Source organism: Brassica napus, chromosome A2 (genome assembly GCF_020379485.1).
Source record: "Brassica napus cultivar Da-Ae chromosome A2, Da-Ae, whole genome shotgun sequence".
Taxonomy (NCBI): Eukaryota; Viridiplantae; Streptophyta; class Magnoliopsida; order Brassicales; family Brassicaceae; genus Brassica; species Brassica napus.
Window position 1 is genome coordinate 6,843,935 of NC_063435.1, and position 15,482 is coordinate 6,859,416.

General features: G+C 32.3%; 2 protein-coding genes across 2 annotated transcripts; one reads left to right on the forward strand and one right to left on the reverse strand.

The window, feature by feature from the left end:
• Positions 1-3,292: 3,292 nt before the first annotated feature.
• On the forward strand, positions 3,293-4,368 carry LOC106391413. The gene has a single exon (XM_013832052.3). The coding sequence runs from the start codon at positions 3,378-3,380 to the stop codon at positions 4,092-4,094; it is 717 nt and encodes a 238-aa protein (XP_013687506.2). The 5' UTR covers positions 3,293-3,377; the 3' UTR covers positions 4,095-4,368.
• A 7,163-nt stretch (positions 4,369-11,531) lies between these two features.
• On the reverse strand, positions 11,532-12,550 carry LOC106419159 (cytokinin hydroxylase-like). The gene is made up of 2 exons (XM_013859914.3): positions 12,395-12,550; positions 11,532-12,178 (listed from the first exon to the last, which is right to left on the reverse strand). Exons 1-2 carry the CDS (start codon positions 12,485-12,487, stop codon positions 11,891-11,893), a joined length of 381 nt encoding a protein of 126 aa, XP_013715368.2. The 5' UTR covers positions 12,488-12,550; the 3' UTR covers positions 11,532-11,890.
• Positions 12,551-15,482: the final 2,932 nt, after the last annotated feature.

A 15,482-nucleotide genomic window follows, 5' to 3' on the forward strand; every position in this document is an offset into this window, starting at 1 on the left:
GCAAACACACAAGTCTTGTATTTCTAATCTTTTTCTTTTGCAAGGAAATGGGCCGTAAAAATAGACGGATAATAAGTTATTCATAGGCCTAGGTTAGTTTAGCCGGGCTTTAGCTGATTTCCCACTCTACCATTTCCAATTAAAGTTTTGATTATAAAACTAAAACTCTATAAATTAATAGTATCAATAATTTATTAATTTATAAATTATTTTTAAAAATTATATTTTTATTTTAAAAATAAAAATATATTTAGTTTTACGATATTACATATTCATTTTATAGAAAAATAAAAAAATTGTTTTACGTTCATTTAAAGTTATAAAAGTTATATATAAGATAGTCGTAAATTTATGATTTTAATATGATCTTATATTTTTCTAAAGAGTCTTAAAATACTTTTGTTTTACTAAATTTTGTCATATTTTGAAAAGTTCAAACCTGATACAAGGGAAATTTATTAATTTACTGATTCATTAATTTATCAAATATTAACTTATATAATTTAATACATATTTTAGAATTATGACAAAATTTTTATCTTGATGTAACTAATACAATTTTTAAGGAAACTGATATTTATTATGTTGTTTGTAAGTTCATTTATTAAAATTAATTAATAATGGTTAAGAGTAGAATTATGAGTGGCATTGGAAGTAATTAAAGAATGTTTTAAGGGTTAGTTCATATTTGTACTTCAGTTTTAATAGTATATATATACTAGATCTTGACCTGCGCAACCGCGTATATGTTTGTTTTCATTTATATATATATATAAATTTTATTTCTATATTTTTAAGGGCAATTGTCAATAATATCACCTTTTGAAGTTTATGTCTAAAAAATAGCACTAGAAGGAAAAAATCACAAAAGTGACATTCATTAAAGGGTAAAATATCTATAATACCATTGGTTTAAAATTAAATAAACAAACAAAAATAAATAAAAATAAATAAAATAAAAATAAAAAAATGAAAAAAATAAATTTTTTTATAGTTCAGATTATATGTTTTCAGATTCGAAATTTTTATAATTTTTTTTTTGAAATTTTTTTTTGGACAAATCTCCAAAATAGCACCTTTCTAGGTTTATATCACAAAAATAGCATTCAAAAACTAAAATGATCAAAATAGCATTTTATCTTTTGAAAAATTTAAATTTTTTTATTTTTTAAAATTTGAAATCTTATCCCCAAAACCTCACTTCTCAACTCTAAACCCTAAAACCTAAACTCTAAACCCTAAACCCTAAATTCTAAACCCTAAACCCCACCCCTTGAGTGCTATTTTTGTGACTTTTGGCCTTCAGTGCTAGTTTGAAAACAAAAACTTGATTTAGTTCTATTTTGGTCTTTTTCTCTCTTTTTTTCGAATTTTTTTTTTCAAATTTTCTTTTTATTATTTAAAAATACTTTTTGAAACTGTTTTTAAAATTTTTATTTTTTATTTTAGTATTTATTTTTTATAAAATTTTAAACTCTAATTCTAAAACTCCACCCCTTAACTCTAAACCCTAAGATTTGGATTAATTAACCCAAGGGGTATAAATGTATATTTACCTCTTTAATGAAACCTATTTTTGTGACTTTGAGCCTTGAGTGCTACTTTGGGAACAAAAACTTGGTTTGGTGCTATCTTAATCTTTTTCTCTATTTTTAATGGTAAATATTCTTAAAATTAACCATATTTTCAAACATTTATGACTTTTTTGAACAAAAAAATGTTATAGTTAACATGCGTGGTTTTCCTCATCTTTTTCTTCTTCTACCATTTTTGAGAATAACTTCATGATTTTTTAAATCATATATTTGTTTGATCTTACTCCTTAAAACTTTGTAGTATTTATTTTAAATTATTTTTCACAAACAGAAACATATATCACAAAAATAAAGTTGCATCTTCTATTTATAATTTAGATCAAAAACTAAACTATGCAGTTATAACAAACTAAATTAAAATTAAAATTTTAATAAAACATTCAGATATAAATTTCACTTATCTTAATTAAAATAGTACAAGTGTGAGTCATAATTCTCTCCAATTCCAAAATTTTAGCACCCCTTAAAAGCAAATAAAAACAAGTTTTATAAATTCACAAAATATATAAAAATATTTGGAATTCTAATTTGTTAAATAAAAATAGTTGCAAAATAGTGACATATTGTAAAAGAAAAATAAAATAAAATCTACAACTTATTTGTAATCCATCATGTTTTACAGTTTCAAATTAGTGGCTAACAATACCCTAAACCGTAAATATCATTTATATGCTTTTAAAAACTTGTATATAAAAGAAGACATATAATTACATATCAATTTGAGAACTTATCAAATCACTAATGTAGAATAATCTAATTGATTTTTTTAAACCCAAATCTAAATCATTGCACATGAATGTATTACAAATGGGTAGCATGGGTTTTGTGAAGATGTGCATGTCCAAATTCTATCCATGGTACAAATTTATCAAGATATAATCACTCTTGGGTTTCTTCTGTTATCTACTAAATATATACAGTAAAACAATTTAAAAATATATGGTATTTTGGATAATTATTTAAGCAAATATGATTGCAGTGGCAAAGTAGTAATAACTATTTGCAACTACTTTCTAACTTTTATTAGTTTTGCTGTCACAAATTAGTAGCTAAAGAAACTCTAAAATCTAAATGTTATTCCTTTTGATTTTAAAACTTATATGTAAGAAGACATGATTGTATATTAAATAAAAATAACTTGAATCATTAGTGTAAGACAATCAAACTGAATAAATTTAAGCGAAATCAAAATTACTATACATGAATACATGAGTGTAATACAAATGGATGATACATGTTTGTGAATATTTGTGAATGTTTAAAATTTATTAGTAACTCAAATTTATAAAACGATATACTCATATTTGGGTTTCTTACACTATTCTCTAAAGATATATAGTAAACCAAATGTGAAATAATGTATTTTAGACAATTAGTAAAACAAATATGACAGTAGTGGTAAAATAGTAATAAAAGTTGCTACTACTTTATGACTAAATTACTTTTTAGAAGTTGCAAATAAGACACAAAATAATTGTACTTATATATATGTAGCAAACATAACAACTATATTTTTATTATATTCTGACATGAGAACTGTTTTTACATGTGAAAATAATTCATAGCAACATTCTACTTGAGCACCAAAGTAAACACATGTTCTGTAAATCGAATCCTCCACGTCTCTAAACCTCTTCCATTCAAATCTCCTCTCATCCGCCACGTGTCCATTCTTCGCTCTCTTTTATCTCTCCTCTCCACCCAAAAATTTTCTTCTCTATCCCATTTTCAAAAAGCACCTTCTCTCAGAAAAAAAAAAGTATTATTACAAAACTCAAAACCATGTCTGGAGGTGTTGGTCCGACTTACAACGATATCGCCTTACCCAAAGAAGAAGAACATCACGCCACCGGAGAAACCTCAACAGCCGCCAGATTATTCTCCTTCCAGCAACTAAACATCCTCGCAGTGATCCTTGTCCTCTCCGCAAGTGGTCTCGTCACAATCGAAGATTTCTTATTCACACTCCTCGCGCTCATCTACTTCTTCTTCCTCTCCAAACTAATCTTCCCTCCCCACAAGAATCCAAACCGCGATGCTCCTCTCACAAGCCCCACCAACAAGATTTTCCGTCTCTACGTAGCTTCCGCGGGGATCGTGGGGCTCTTGATTCCGATCTGCTACATCTTCCAAGGATTCCTAGAGGACGATAAACGCGGGGTGAGTGACGCTGCACCGCACGTGTTCCTTTTGGCGAGTCAGGTTTTCATGGAGGGAATAGCTGCCACGTGTGGCTTCTCCGCTCCCGCTCGGATCCTCGTGCCGGTCGTTTACAACGCTAGGAGGATCCTAACGCTCGTCGAGTGGATTATTAACGAGTTCTCAAGGGAGGCTCCGGAGTATGGGAAGGGGACGGTTTCGGTGCGGCGGATGTACGCCGGGAAAGTTTTGGCGGCGGTGAACCTTGGGATTTGGTCGTTTAACCTCTTCGGTGTTCTGATCCCGGTTTATCTACCGAGAGCTTTCAAGAGGTATTACGGTTCCAGCAAGGAGGTTTGATTCCGGTTTAGATCAATCCTAGCGTTTATTTCGTTTTTGGTTTAATTTATCCGGTTCAATTTCTTTGGTTATCTGATACCGAGCTTTCAAAAAAAATGTATTACGGCTCCAACGTGGAGAACTGAACCAAGTTTAGAATCTTCACAGCTTTCTGTTGTGTCTTATTGTTTAATCATTCAGGTTCGTTAGTAACCGTGATCTGGATGTGTCTTTCCCTCGTTTGTTGTATATTGATGTTTTCTTTGATGAATTTCACTTTATTTATTTTATGTTATTATTTGAGTTTCAATTTTTAGGAATCAGTTCTTAATTTTTTTTAGTTAAAAATTAAAAAACGATTTTTGATAGAGAAAAAGACCAAAATAGCACTAAATCAAGTTTTTCTTCCCAAACTAGCACTCAATGCCAAAAGTCACAAAAATAGCACTAAGGGGTGGGGTTTAGGGTTAAGAATTTAGGGTTTAGGGTTTAGAGTTTAGGTTTTAGGGTTTAGAGTTGAGAAGTGAGGTTTTGGGGATAAGATTTCAAATTTTGAAAAATAAAAAAAATTAAATTTTTCAAAACATAAAATGTTATTTTGGTCATTTTAGTTTTTGAGTGCTATTTTTGTGATATAAACTTAGAAAGGTGCTATTTTGGAGATTTACCCTTTTTGATATTCCATTAAAAACTTTACCATAAGAATTCTCATTAATCGTGCTCTAACATCAGCTAGACGCCAAAAAAAAAGTTGATCAGCTATAAACTCGAACAAAAGTGAAAATGTAGAATTGCATTACCACAACCTTTAGCCTTGTTTAGACCAATGATTAATACATTCACCATCTCTTTTCAAACACTTCTGGTAAAATAAAATATTTCTTTGAAATTGTAAACAAAATAAATAGAATATTATGTCCAGTCATGACGTATTTATCACTATATCAATGTAACAAGATGTAACCGTATATGTAGGAGCTGATCCAAGAATATTCCGAAGTTCCTAACAACATCAGTACATAAGTTATTCTTACAGCAACTGCAAACCAAAGCTAAGCTTATTTATTCAGTGTATACGTTAATTTAAGCCACTACTCTTACTTTTTCACCATCTCACTGAGTCACCTTCATGGTTTGTTATTGTCTTAGTAATGAAGAAGACTCTATTTTGTTAGCTGATTCCAGACCGTAACCCCGGGAAGAAACTCCAGCTGTTTCCTGCCACCTTATCTATATTCTCTTCTTTCGTGTTATCGAATTTGAACTCTTTGCTTGACCCAATCGAGGAGGAACTGAGGTTGTGAATCCTCTGGTGTTCTGTCTCTCTATCAACCGACACTCTCTATGCTTTCACTCTTTTGGAAGCTGTTTCTTTTCTCATCCGTCTCAATCCAGTCATTGTTGGTCATTAGCCAGAGACTCTATTTCAGAGGTCTGAATTTCCAGAGACCATCCCTGGACCGTTTGGTGTCCATGCCCCTGAACCGTGGCCAACAGGCATGATTGATCCAGAACCAAACCCAAGGAACTTTGGAGGCTCACTGATTCGAAACTCAACCATGGGTGATTTACCGGGGTAAGGAGAAGATGCACCTGAGTTTGAAACCTCTGAACCAGGGGAGATTAATTTACCACCACCAGGACTCCCCGGACACACTAAATTTTTAACATGATTTGGACAGCCAAAGCCTACCTCAGCGAGCCACCCATACTGGCCAAACCAGAACCCTTATACCTCTACATAGCTACATCATCTTCCACAGTCAGCGGAGTCCTTTTACGAAACGACGAAGGTGAAAAAAATCTATTTTCTACGTAAGCAAAAAACTCCTCGAGCAGAGACAAGATATCCAGCAATAGAGAAGCTCGCATTGGCAGTAATAATGTCAGCACAAAAAAATCTCAATCTCATTCCATAGTAGTCATGACTTCGCAACTGTTGCGAATGATTTTTCATAGCCCCACCCAATCAGGATGCCTAGCTAAATGGGAAATCAAATTCATCGAATATAACACCGAGTACTGATTGCGGACTTGCACTGAGGCTCAAGTTCTCGCTGACTTCGTCACCGAGCTCGCGCTGTCCTACCCCACAGAAATAAATCAGCCAAAGACATGGTTCTTGTGATGGAGCATTATCCTGTCACGGTTCGGGAGTAGGCATCATACTGACCTCTCCCACATGTAAAGTCTTAGAATAGTCATTCAGACTAGGGTTCGTTGCTTCCAACAATGAAGCCGAATACGAGACTTTGATCGCTGGTCTTCGCCTAACTATATGAATCAGAGTCTAATAAATCCAAGCATTCAGGGATTCCCACTAGTGACTAGTCAGTTCAACAGAGATTACGAAGCTAGAGAAGAACACATGGGAGTTTATCTTCAAGTAGTCCACGATCTCGCCAATCAATTCAACAAATTTGAATTAAGAATACCTCGAGGAGAAAATATATCAGCTGACGCTCTAGCTGCACTAGTCTCTACCTCAGATCCTACTGTCCGAATAGTATACCGGTTGAAGGGATCGAGAGACCCAGCATCGATATCGCCGTAAAAACAATATCAGTGGCGATTGCTATCAGATCAGCCTCGAGGTCTATCCCCGACATATCGGAAGAGCAACAAACTCATGAGTGGCATTGCCGGGAGGTGGGTAGATGTGGGGTGATGTGAAGAGAATTCATATCTCTGGGTGGTATTGTGAGGAGATGGATAGTATGGGTAAGTATAGATGGGATTGTGATGTTTACAGGAGGGAATGTGCATTCGCTCCTAAAGTATTCGCTCTTTGTTTCTTCCTTCTTTTCTATGTGTTCTATTTTATCAGTATCCTAAATTTTACTGATATAAAAGATTGTTTAAATTATAGTTATCTTTTTTTTTATAAAACTATACTTATATTATAAATTTAATTTTGATAAGATACATTTGTTGACTTGTTGTTAAAGTAATTTTCAAGAATCCCACTTACATGCTTCCAAATGAGCCTGCTCTAAGGCGAATGACTTTAGATTTTAAACTAAAAAGAAACTTCTTGAACTTTAAACAACACAAAAGAAAATCAGAGACAAATCGTCCAATTTAAAGTGCTCGAACAATTAGAGGCAAATCGTAACCGGGTCGAAGGGAAAACACATGCTTTGGCGAATGGCGATAACCGGGCGAAAACGAGATCTCGAACCGGGACAAAACCAACGAGAAGAGGATTTTGTACTCCATGAAGGCCATGTTCCGACCAATACACATTCTCCCTCCGAAACCAAAGGGCATAAAGCCCATCTTATTCTTACATCCACCATACAGATCACCGTCGAATCTCTCTGGCTTAAATTCATTAAAGTCATCCCCCCACAGGTCAACGTCGTGGTGCATCGCCACAACATCGATCCAAATGTTTGTACCGTTCGGAATCACTCGGCCATTCACTTCAATGTCTCTCCGCGCTTGCCGTTGTGCGTTCAGCGCTGATGGATATAGCCGGAGAACCTCGTTCATCACCCAGCTCATCTGCATCACCCAGTTCTATTCGTTAAATTCTTACAAGAAGTAAATGCTAAATTGGTCCACAGTTACTACTTTTTGATTAATGAGGCTAGCGCTAATGCTATGGACTTGTATGTCGTGACCTTTGACATTGACCATGGGTCAGATGTAAATAAATTAAATTAAAATTCCTATTTTAAATTATAATTTTTTCTGTTTATTGTTAGAAACGATTTATCGAGATTTAGAGATGTTATTTAGTCCTAAATTTAAAATTCTTTAACAAATTATTAAAATTTCAATTTTAGAATTATTATTATTAAAAATTATCTGTTGATTTTAAATTTTAAAATATATCTTTAATTGTATTATATCTATACCCCTCTATTGAGTTTCACCTCAAATGAATTTTCTAATTATATGAAAACTTAAATCTTAGTGCAATATCATCAATCTTTAAAATCTGTTAAGCCTAACATACAAATATATATATGAATATAAAGTTACTTAATATTAAAATTTATATAATAATTTAGAATTAAAATTTATATCATAATTTAGTTTAATAACAATATCCTGTGATTTGATTTAAATTTTATTAAATTCATCAATAAGCTTAATTATTTATGTCTGATTCTCTCCATTTTAGTGTATGGCATTTAAGTTTTTTAATCAAATTAAAAATAATTAAAATAGTTATCCTTATTGACTATTGTAATTCAATATTATTCATTATTTTATAAATTTAATTAAGAGCAACTGAATAACTTAGAAAATGCATTAAATTATAGAAAAAAAACAAAAAATTTATTTTGTGATAAACAAACTTCTCCAGAACTGACATTGAATTTTAAATGGAACTGAGGAGAACTGAATTTTACAGACCAAAATTATCATTTATTCTCAACCGCGTTTAAGTTAAATAATGATATAATGTATATATGCATGCATATAATTATATAGTGAGTTTTCACCCAAAAAATATTAGGGCTTATTAGCGTAATAGCCATTTTTCAGAGACAAATTAGGTAACTAACACTGATTTTGACATAATTCAGTATCTGTCTTTTTGCTCACCTTTTAGCCGGTTATGTCCTTTTAAGTTACAAGTTACCAGTTACAATAGTTAAAATAGGCGACGTGGTGCTTTTGTGTCAAATATAAACACGCATATACATATACGCAGGGAGAAGCCAGCTGTAATTATCACGTATGATAGTGACATTACGAAGGAAAATAAAGTAATACTAAGAGCATCAGCAATGCTGAAACTCTCAATCTCGATAACCAAGGTAAGTTTTCTTATTATTTTATTACTTTTATTTTTTTTTTACTTAAAAAAAAAAAAAAAAAGAAAGGAAGAGCCAATCGCGGGTCTCCACGTGGCGATGGGACCCGCGTACAGTGAAGAATTTGTGGAAGATTAATCCTTACCTAAGGATTAATTTGGCACATACTTTTAAATATAATGGGTCCCACAGATTATTATAATAAGTTTAATGCTAAGGATTTTGTTAAAACTCACCATTGGAGGTGGTCTAAGTGTACGCGTATTACAACTTATGGGAACGTAACGGAGAAACCAATTCCTTAACATTGCTACTCATGATGACGAAATAGAATAGGTGAACCAAATAACATGGAAACTAAACCCTTACCTAAATATAAACTTTAAATTCAAATATAAACTTTAACCCAAATAGAATAGAACGAAATAAATAACATAGTATATATTGGTGAAATTATGAAATGTCTATAATTGCAAGAAAAAACTTAATGATGACCCCAAGTCCCCAACCATATACCCTCTCACCTTCAAAATACTAAACCCTAAATTATAATCACTAAACCCTAAACCATAAGCTCTAAACCCTAATATAAACTATAAACCCAAATATAAACATGAATTCCAAATAGAATGGAACAAAATAAATAACATAGTCTGTATTGGTGAAATTATAAAATGTTTATGATTGCATAAAAGAAGTTAATGATGATCCCAACCATACCTTTTTGCCTTCTAAATACTAAACGTTAAACTCTAATCACTAAACCCTCACCCAAATATAAACCCTAAACCCAAATAGAATGGAACAAAATAAATGACATAGCACATGTTGGAGATATTATGAAATGTCTATAATTGCATGAAAAAATTAATGCTGACCCAAACCATACTCCCTCACTTACTAAATACTAAACCCTAAACTCTAGTCACTAAACCCTAACCCAAATATAAACCCTAATTCAATGTCAACCCCAATCTTTCATAAACTAAACCCAAATTTCGAAATACCGGTAAGATGCATTTCCAATTCTACATGAGAATATAGAATAGAAATGTGACAAACGATATAATACAATACATATTGTTCAAATGTTGAAGTGTCTATAATTGCAGAGAAGGAAGTAATGCTTACACCAAATTCAGATTGATTGTAGCGAAGGAAATGAAGATTGACGACATTAAAGAAAATAGGTGGAAGAGACAACATCATATAAATATCATTCTCATTCAACATCACATTGTATTTTGTTTTATTTGATGTCATAATAAATTTTATTCCATTTAAGTTCAATATATTATTTATCTATACAAAATCTTATACACACTAATATAAAATATATATATACACTGATACAAAACTCATATCAAGAGAACATGAAATAATAACGAACAAGATTGAACCCTCTAATGCATTCTTGATCACCTCAATCCAACGGAGGTTGAAATAGTTGTTAATCTGTCTTTTCAGTGGGTTCAAAACCTGTCTCGAACAATCTTTTTGAAATGCCTAAATCGTTCATGCCAAACCTAAAGAACAAAGTAAGAGGGAAACATGGTTATGACAGAGTAATTCGTTCTATTTTATATAGAAAATAACCTTTTATATTACAAACAGTATTGTTGATGAAAAATGGTAGCGCATACGTTACAAATAGCTAGTTTCCATCTCAAGTAGAATAAGTTGTCAATAGATTCCATCTCAAATAGAATAGTCTGAACATATAGTTTTTCTGTTCCATCTCAAATAAAATTGGCGTAAGAGATTTTACGCAGGCAAGTTGTATTACAGATGTTATTCCATATAACAAATTATATTACTATACTATTTACTATGTATTTCCCTTAATGATCTGTAATGTATCGGGAACTTGAGATCCTAAAACAAATTGGAAAGTGAAAGAGACTAATTACGTATCGGGAACGATGGGATTTACGTGGACGATGGTACAGACTTAACAAGTATAACACCCTAATTCTGAGAAGAGCGCCAACTTGAAAGAAAATAAGCACAGAGGAGGAGACGGTAAAGAGAATCTACGAAAAAGAAGGAGAACTTACGGGAGGTTGAGAGATCTGAGAAAAAATTGAGTTGGTGAAGTTGGGTTGGAAGGGTGTGTTACTAACCGCTGCTGAAACCGTAACGGAGAACCCTGACGCCGAACACGATTGAAAAGGGAGGAGGCAGGAGATGGAAAAGCTGTTGAGTCGTTGGAGGAAAACGGTGCCGGAAACTGTTCGACTGCAACAAAATTACCAGAGAAGTGAAAAAGGGAAGATGTGAACAAGGGTAAGACACGAATGACTTTTGTGCTGTGAATAATTAAGATATTTAATTAATTTTCGTAGCAGGTTGTGCCGGTTGAATTTTAAAGGTATTACAGTATTATTATATATATGTAGCAGCGTGTATAGAATCGTTAGGGTAAATAGCTAGACGATGAATTACGATTTTTTTTGTGGTTATACGCTCCAATTTCCCAAAATATTATATAGTGAGGCACGTGAAGTCGTGAATTGTTTCTTAGTGGGTTTTTATTGCATGGATCCCACAAAATCCATAAGAAACGGTCACATAAGATATGAATTAAAAACCGATTTTTGAGTATTTTTGCACTGTTTGTGGACTCCACTGAAATATGACGGTTTGCGATTGGTTCATTTTAATTTTTTTTTTTCTAGACAAAAAAATAAAAAAATTTCTAAGAAACCGTGAAACGTCTACTATGTTTGGTAACGTACCTTCTTTAGTCCAGCAAGTTTTTTATACTCAATCTCGGAATCACCGATGACTTGTCTGATCTCGTCTCTAAGCGTGTCTTGCCACTTAGGATGGATCGCTAGAAGCATGAACGTCCACGTTAGCGCTAAAGCTGTTGTCTCAACGCCGGCGAAGAAGAATGTTTTGCATTCGTCCACAAGCTCCGTCGCAGTAAACTCCCCTTTCTCGGCCTTGAGCAAACTTCCGAGAAGATCATGGTGGTCGTCTCCTTCGACCAAAGATCTCTTTCGTTCATTTATGATCGACAAAAGGAGACTGTCGATCTCTTTACCTAACCCCCTTGGCTTCAAGGGTTTGCTTGAAATCCAAAATGCCGCTAAATGGTACGCCTACGTAACGATGTGAGTGGAAGAGAGCAAGTTGCATGGCTCTTAGGTTTTTGAGGAATTGAGTTGCGTTTTCTCCCGTGACTCCGAAGCTTGTTTTAGCACTTATCTCACCCGCTGTTACTACGATCTCTTTCTCCATGTCGAATACGGGATTGCCCGAGTTTATCTGTATGGCCCATCTGTCCAACATGTTGGTGGTCGATTCCACCATCATATTTGCCATACCCTATAATTTAGGACGATCAATATAAAGCAACGAGAATACAAAGCATTCTAGTATGAAGCTTTGATTTAAACGAGATTTCATAGAAATTTAATAGAAATTTAGAAGAAGGCTATAAAGTGAATTAGATTAACAACGCTATTAACTTTGTATCTTCAGACTGTAACCACTAACCACTGTAACTATATGAAAACGTGATTAGTTTTCAATCATTTATACCTTAAGATTAAGAGGGGAAAATGCAGGGGTAATCATGTGGCGATGACGTGTCCAATCATCGCCTTCAACCATAACCAAACCGTTGCCAAACATTGGCTCTCTGTCTTTCTTGAATACATTTGGTTTTCCCCAACTCTTCGCCAATACACCTTTCGATATCACTCAAGAATTCAGGATCCGCCACGTACACGAACGGCTCTATGCCTTGCCAGTACACAAACACTTTCCCTGCATCACATAACACGTATAACCAATGATTATGTTAACATTTACATATAGTTAATTAATCCAAATATTTGGTAAAATAAGAATGTACAATTTTGTGAAACCGTCATAAATATTAATAGAGACTAGTACTAATTCTAGAAAAATTATAGTCCAAATCTCCGGAAAGAACTGAGAGTTATTATGTACCGTATTGTTGTTGCCAAAGAGCAAAATGTGGAAGCGCAATGGAATGTATGTCATGGTTGATTATGGTGGAAGATTTTCTCTTCTCCGCCATCACCAAGGCTATTTTTAGCTTCTTTATGTCGTTAAAGTTTCCTAAAGGAAAAGAGTAATTCTTGGGTTCACCCCCTAGGGTGAACCTATAGGTTCACCAACCAATAGTATTTGAGTATTTGATATTTGATATCTTTTAAAAAAGGAAACAACATTAAATTTCTAAATAAGATTATCTTTTTAAAATAAAACAATAAAAATACATAAAAATAGTTACAAAAAATAAATAAATAAATATTTTTAAGTCTTCAGCAAAATACTAAACCCTATACCCTAAATCTTAAACCCTAAACCTTAAATTTTGGATAAACTCTAAACGTTTGAAAATCCTAAACCCTAAATCATACATTAAAAACTAAATTTTAATAACACTAAACCCTAAATTCTAATCACTAAACCCTAAACCCTTGGGTAAAACCTAAACCCTTGGGTAAACCCTGAACCCTTGGATAAATCATAATCTCTAGAGTTTAATTTTAAATATTTTTGATTTACAGTTTATGATTTATGATGATTTATCCAAGTGTTCAGGGTTTACCCAAGGGTTTAGGGTTTAGTGATTAGGATTTAGGGTTTAGTGTTATTAAAATTTAGTTTTTAATGTATGATTTAGGGTTTAGGATTTTCAAACGTTTAGAGTTTATCCAAAGTTTAAGGTTTAGGGTTTAAGATTTAGGATATAGGGTTTAGTATTTTGCTGAAAACTTAAAAATATTTATTTATTTATTTTTTGTAACTATTTTTATGTATTTTTATTGTTTTATTTTAAAAAGATAATCTTATTTGGAAATTTAATGTTGTTTCCTTTTTTAAAAGATATCAAATATCAAATACTCAAACACTATTGGTTGGTGAACCTACCCAAGAATTACTCAAAGGGAAACTAGTAGCTGGACCGACAAATCCGTTTTGTCTAAGCTTCGTTTGAGCTCTAACCGGTGATATCCAGCAACGCTTAAAAAGCTTCAAGAACATAAGGCTAAGAACTATCACGACAACATTGAAAAACAAGTACAAAAACTGAGACACGCCAAGAAATTGATCCATCTCGAATGTCTCTCCAAATGTGTAAGAAAAAAATATTTATCGATATCAGAATGTTTGCAGGTGAAATGTGGGAATCAACCTAATGAAGTATTTATAGTAAACTCGCCTCAATCTTTTTACTTATATATATAACTATTGAACTTTATCTTATTTTAGGTTGTTAATAATATGTTTATTTACCACATTCAGCCAGCACAAACCAAAGGCATTTTATTTGTGAAATCACTCTCACTACCTAATTTTGCACAATCTTTAAAACGTGGGTATGCCAAATGTCTAAAATGTGAGAAGAAGTTAAATGGTCCATGTCCATTACCTCTATAGCGTTCGCTGTTATCTTGATCCACCAGTTTATTTCTCTCACTAGCCGTCCAACCGTAAAACACGTGTTTTACAATGCATGGTGAAATGGTAGTACAAAAGAAAAGAAGTTTGTTTTACATATTAATAGGCAAAATCGGGCAGAAACTGTGAATAAATTGTGTGTTTATAATTTTTATAAATCTGATTTTATCGTAAATTTAACATTATTTTCTAAAAATGGTGTCCAAACACGAGTTTTGGTTATTTAAGACAATTTAATTCAGGATTACTCTTTACATGAATAGTGTTTTATGAATAGTAAATCTTCTGTTGGCAACATCAATTTGTCGAGGGAGGTGTTTCAATACATGGTTCACAAAAAGTAGTAGAAATGCTGGAAGCAAAGATAGTTCAACACACATTATCGGAAATATTTGATGGTACCAATTAGTGAATTATGCATTTTTGAGGGGCCTATTGAAGATTATATGCGTAAAAAGAAGCTTTATAAACCCCCTATTTGATGCCTTGATGGTTGTGCGTGCTAAAAATTATGTACATTCTCTTTTGTTTTCAGTCCTAGTTAGGAAAAGAAGTTAAGAACATGAATCAAGAAGAGTGAGATTTTCCATGACAGACAAAACTTTTAGATTTTCAGGTTAACATTGTCGAAAAACATTACACATAACGTTGAGAAGGAAAATAATTTTTGTAGTAACTAGTAGTTTACGGAAAAGGTTGAAATAAAACTATTCCTTAATTTTCATCAAAAGTATTTTGATCATTAGTTATACATTATTCCACTAAAATAAAATGTATTATCACGTATAAAATTATTCTACACTTTAAATGATATTTTCTAATTTTTATATTTCCTATTTAGAATAACAAGATCATATAGAAAATTAATTAGTTATTTTATTTGATAATTTAACTTATAATTATTTTTAAAATATTATAAATATTAACTCTTTTCTAATTTAAAATGGAAAAAAATTATATGATGATTTATATTTAATTTCATTCATTTATATTATAAAAAATTGACTTTCATTCACCGTCACAATGGATTAATTAAATATGAGTTTACGTGAATTAAAAGTGTACTATTATTTTAGTCAAAGCATCGTAGAATTTCATTTACAATTATGAAATTAGTTTTTTTCCTAGAAATCTCCACCAAAACACGTTAAATGACTAGGGGAATAATTATTAAATTCATAACTTCAAAAAA

Bases quoted from the DNA above. Each gene is read 5' to 3' on its own strand.
- LOC106391413 (XM_013832052.3), top strand. From the start codon at position 3,378: ATGTCTGGAGGTGTTGGTCCGACTTACAACGATATCGCCTTACCCAAA.
- LOC106419159 (XM_013859914.3), bottom strand. From the start codon at position 12,487: ATGTTTGGCAACGGTTTGGTTATGGTTGAAGGCGATGATTGGACACGT. The intron at 12,179-12,394 runs GTATAAATGATT...CCTAAATTATAG, and splicing joins TTTCCCCTCTTAATCTTAAG to GGTATGGCAAATATGATGGT.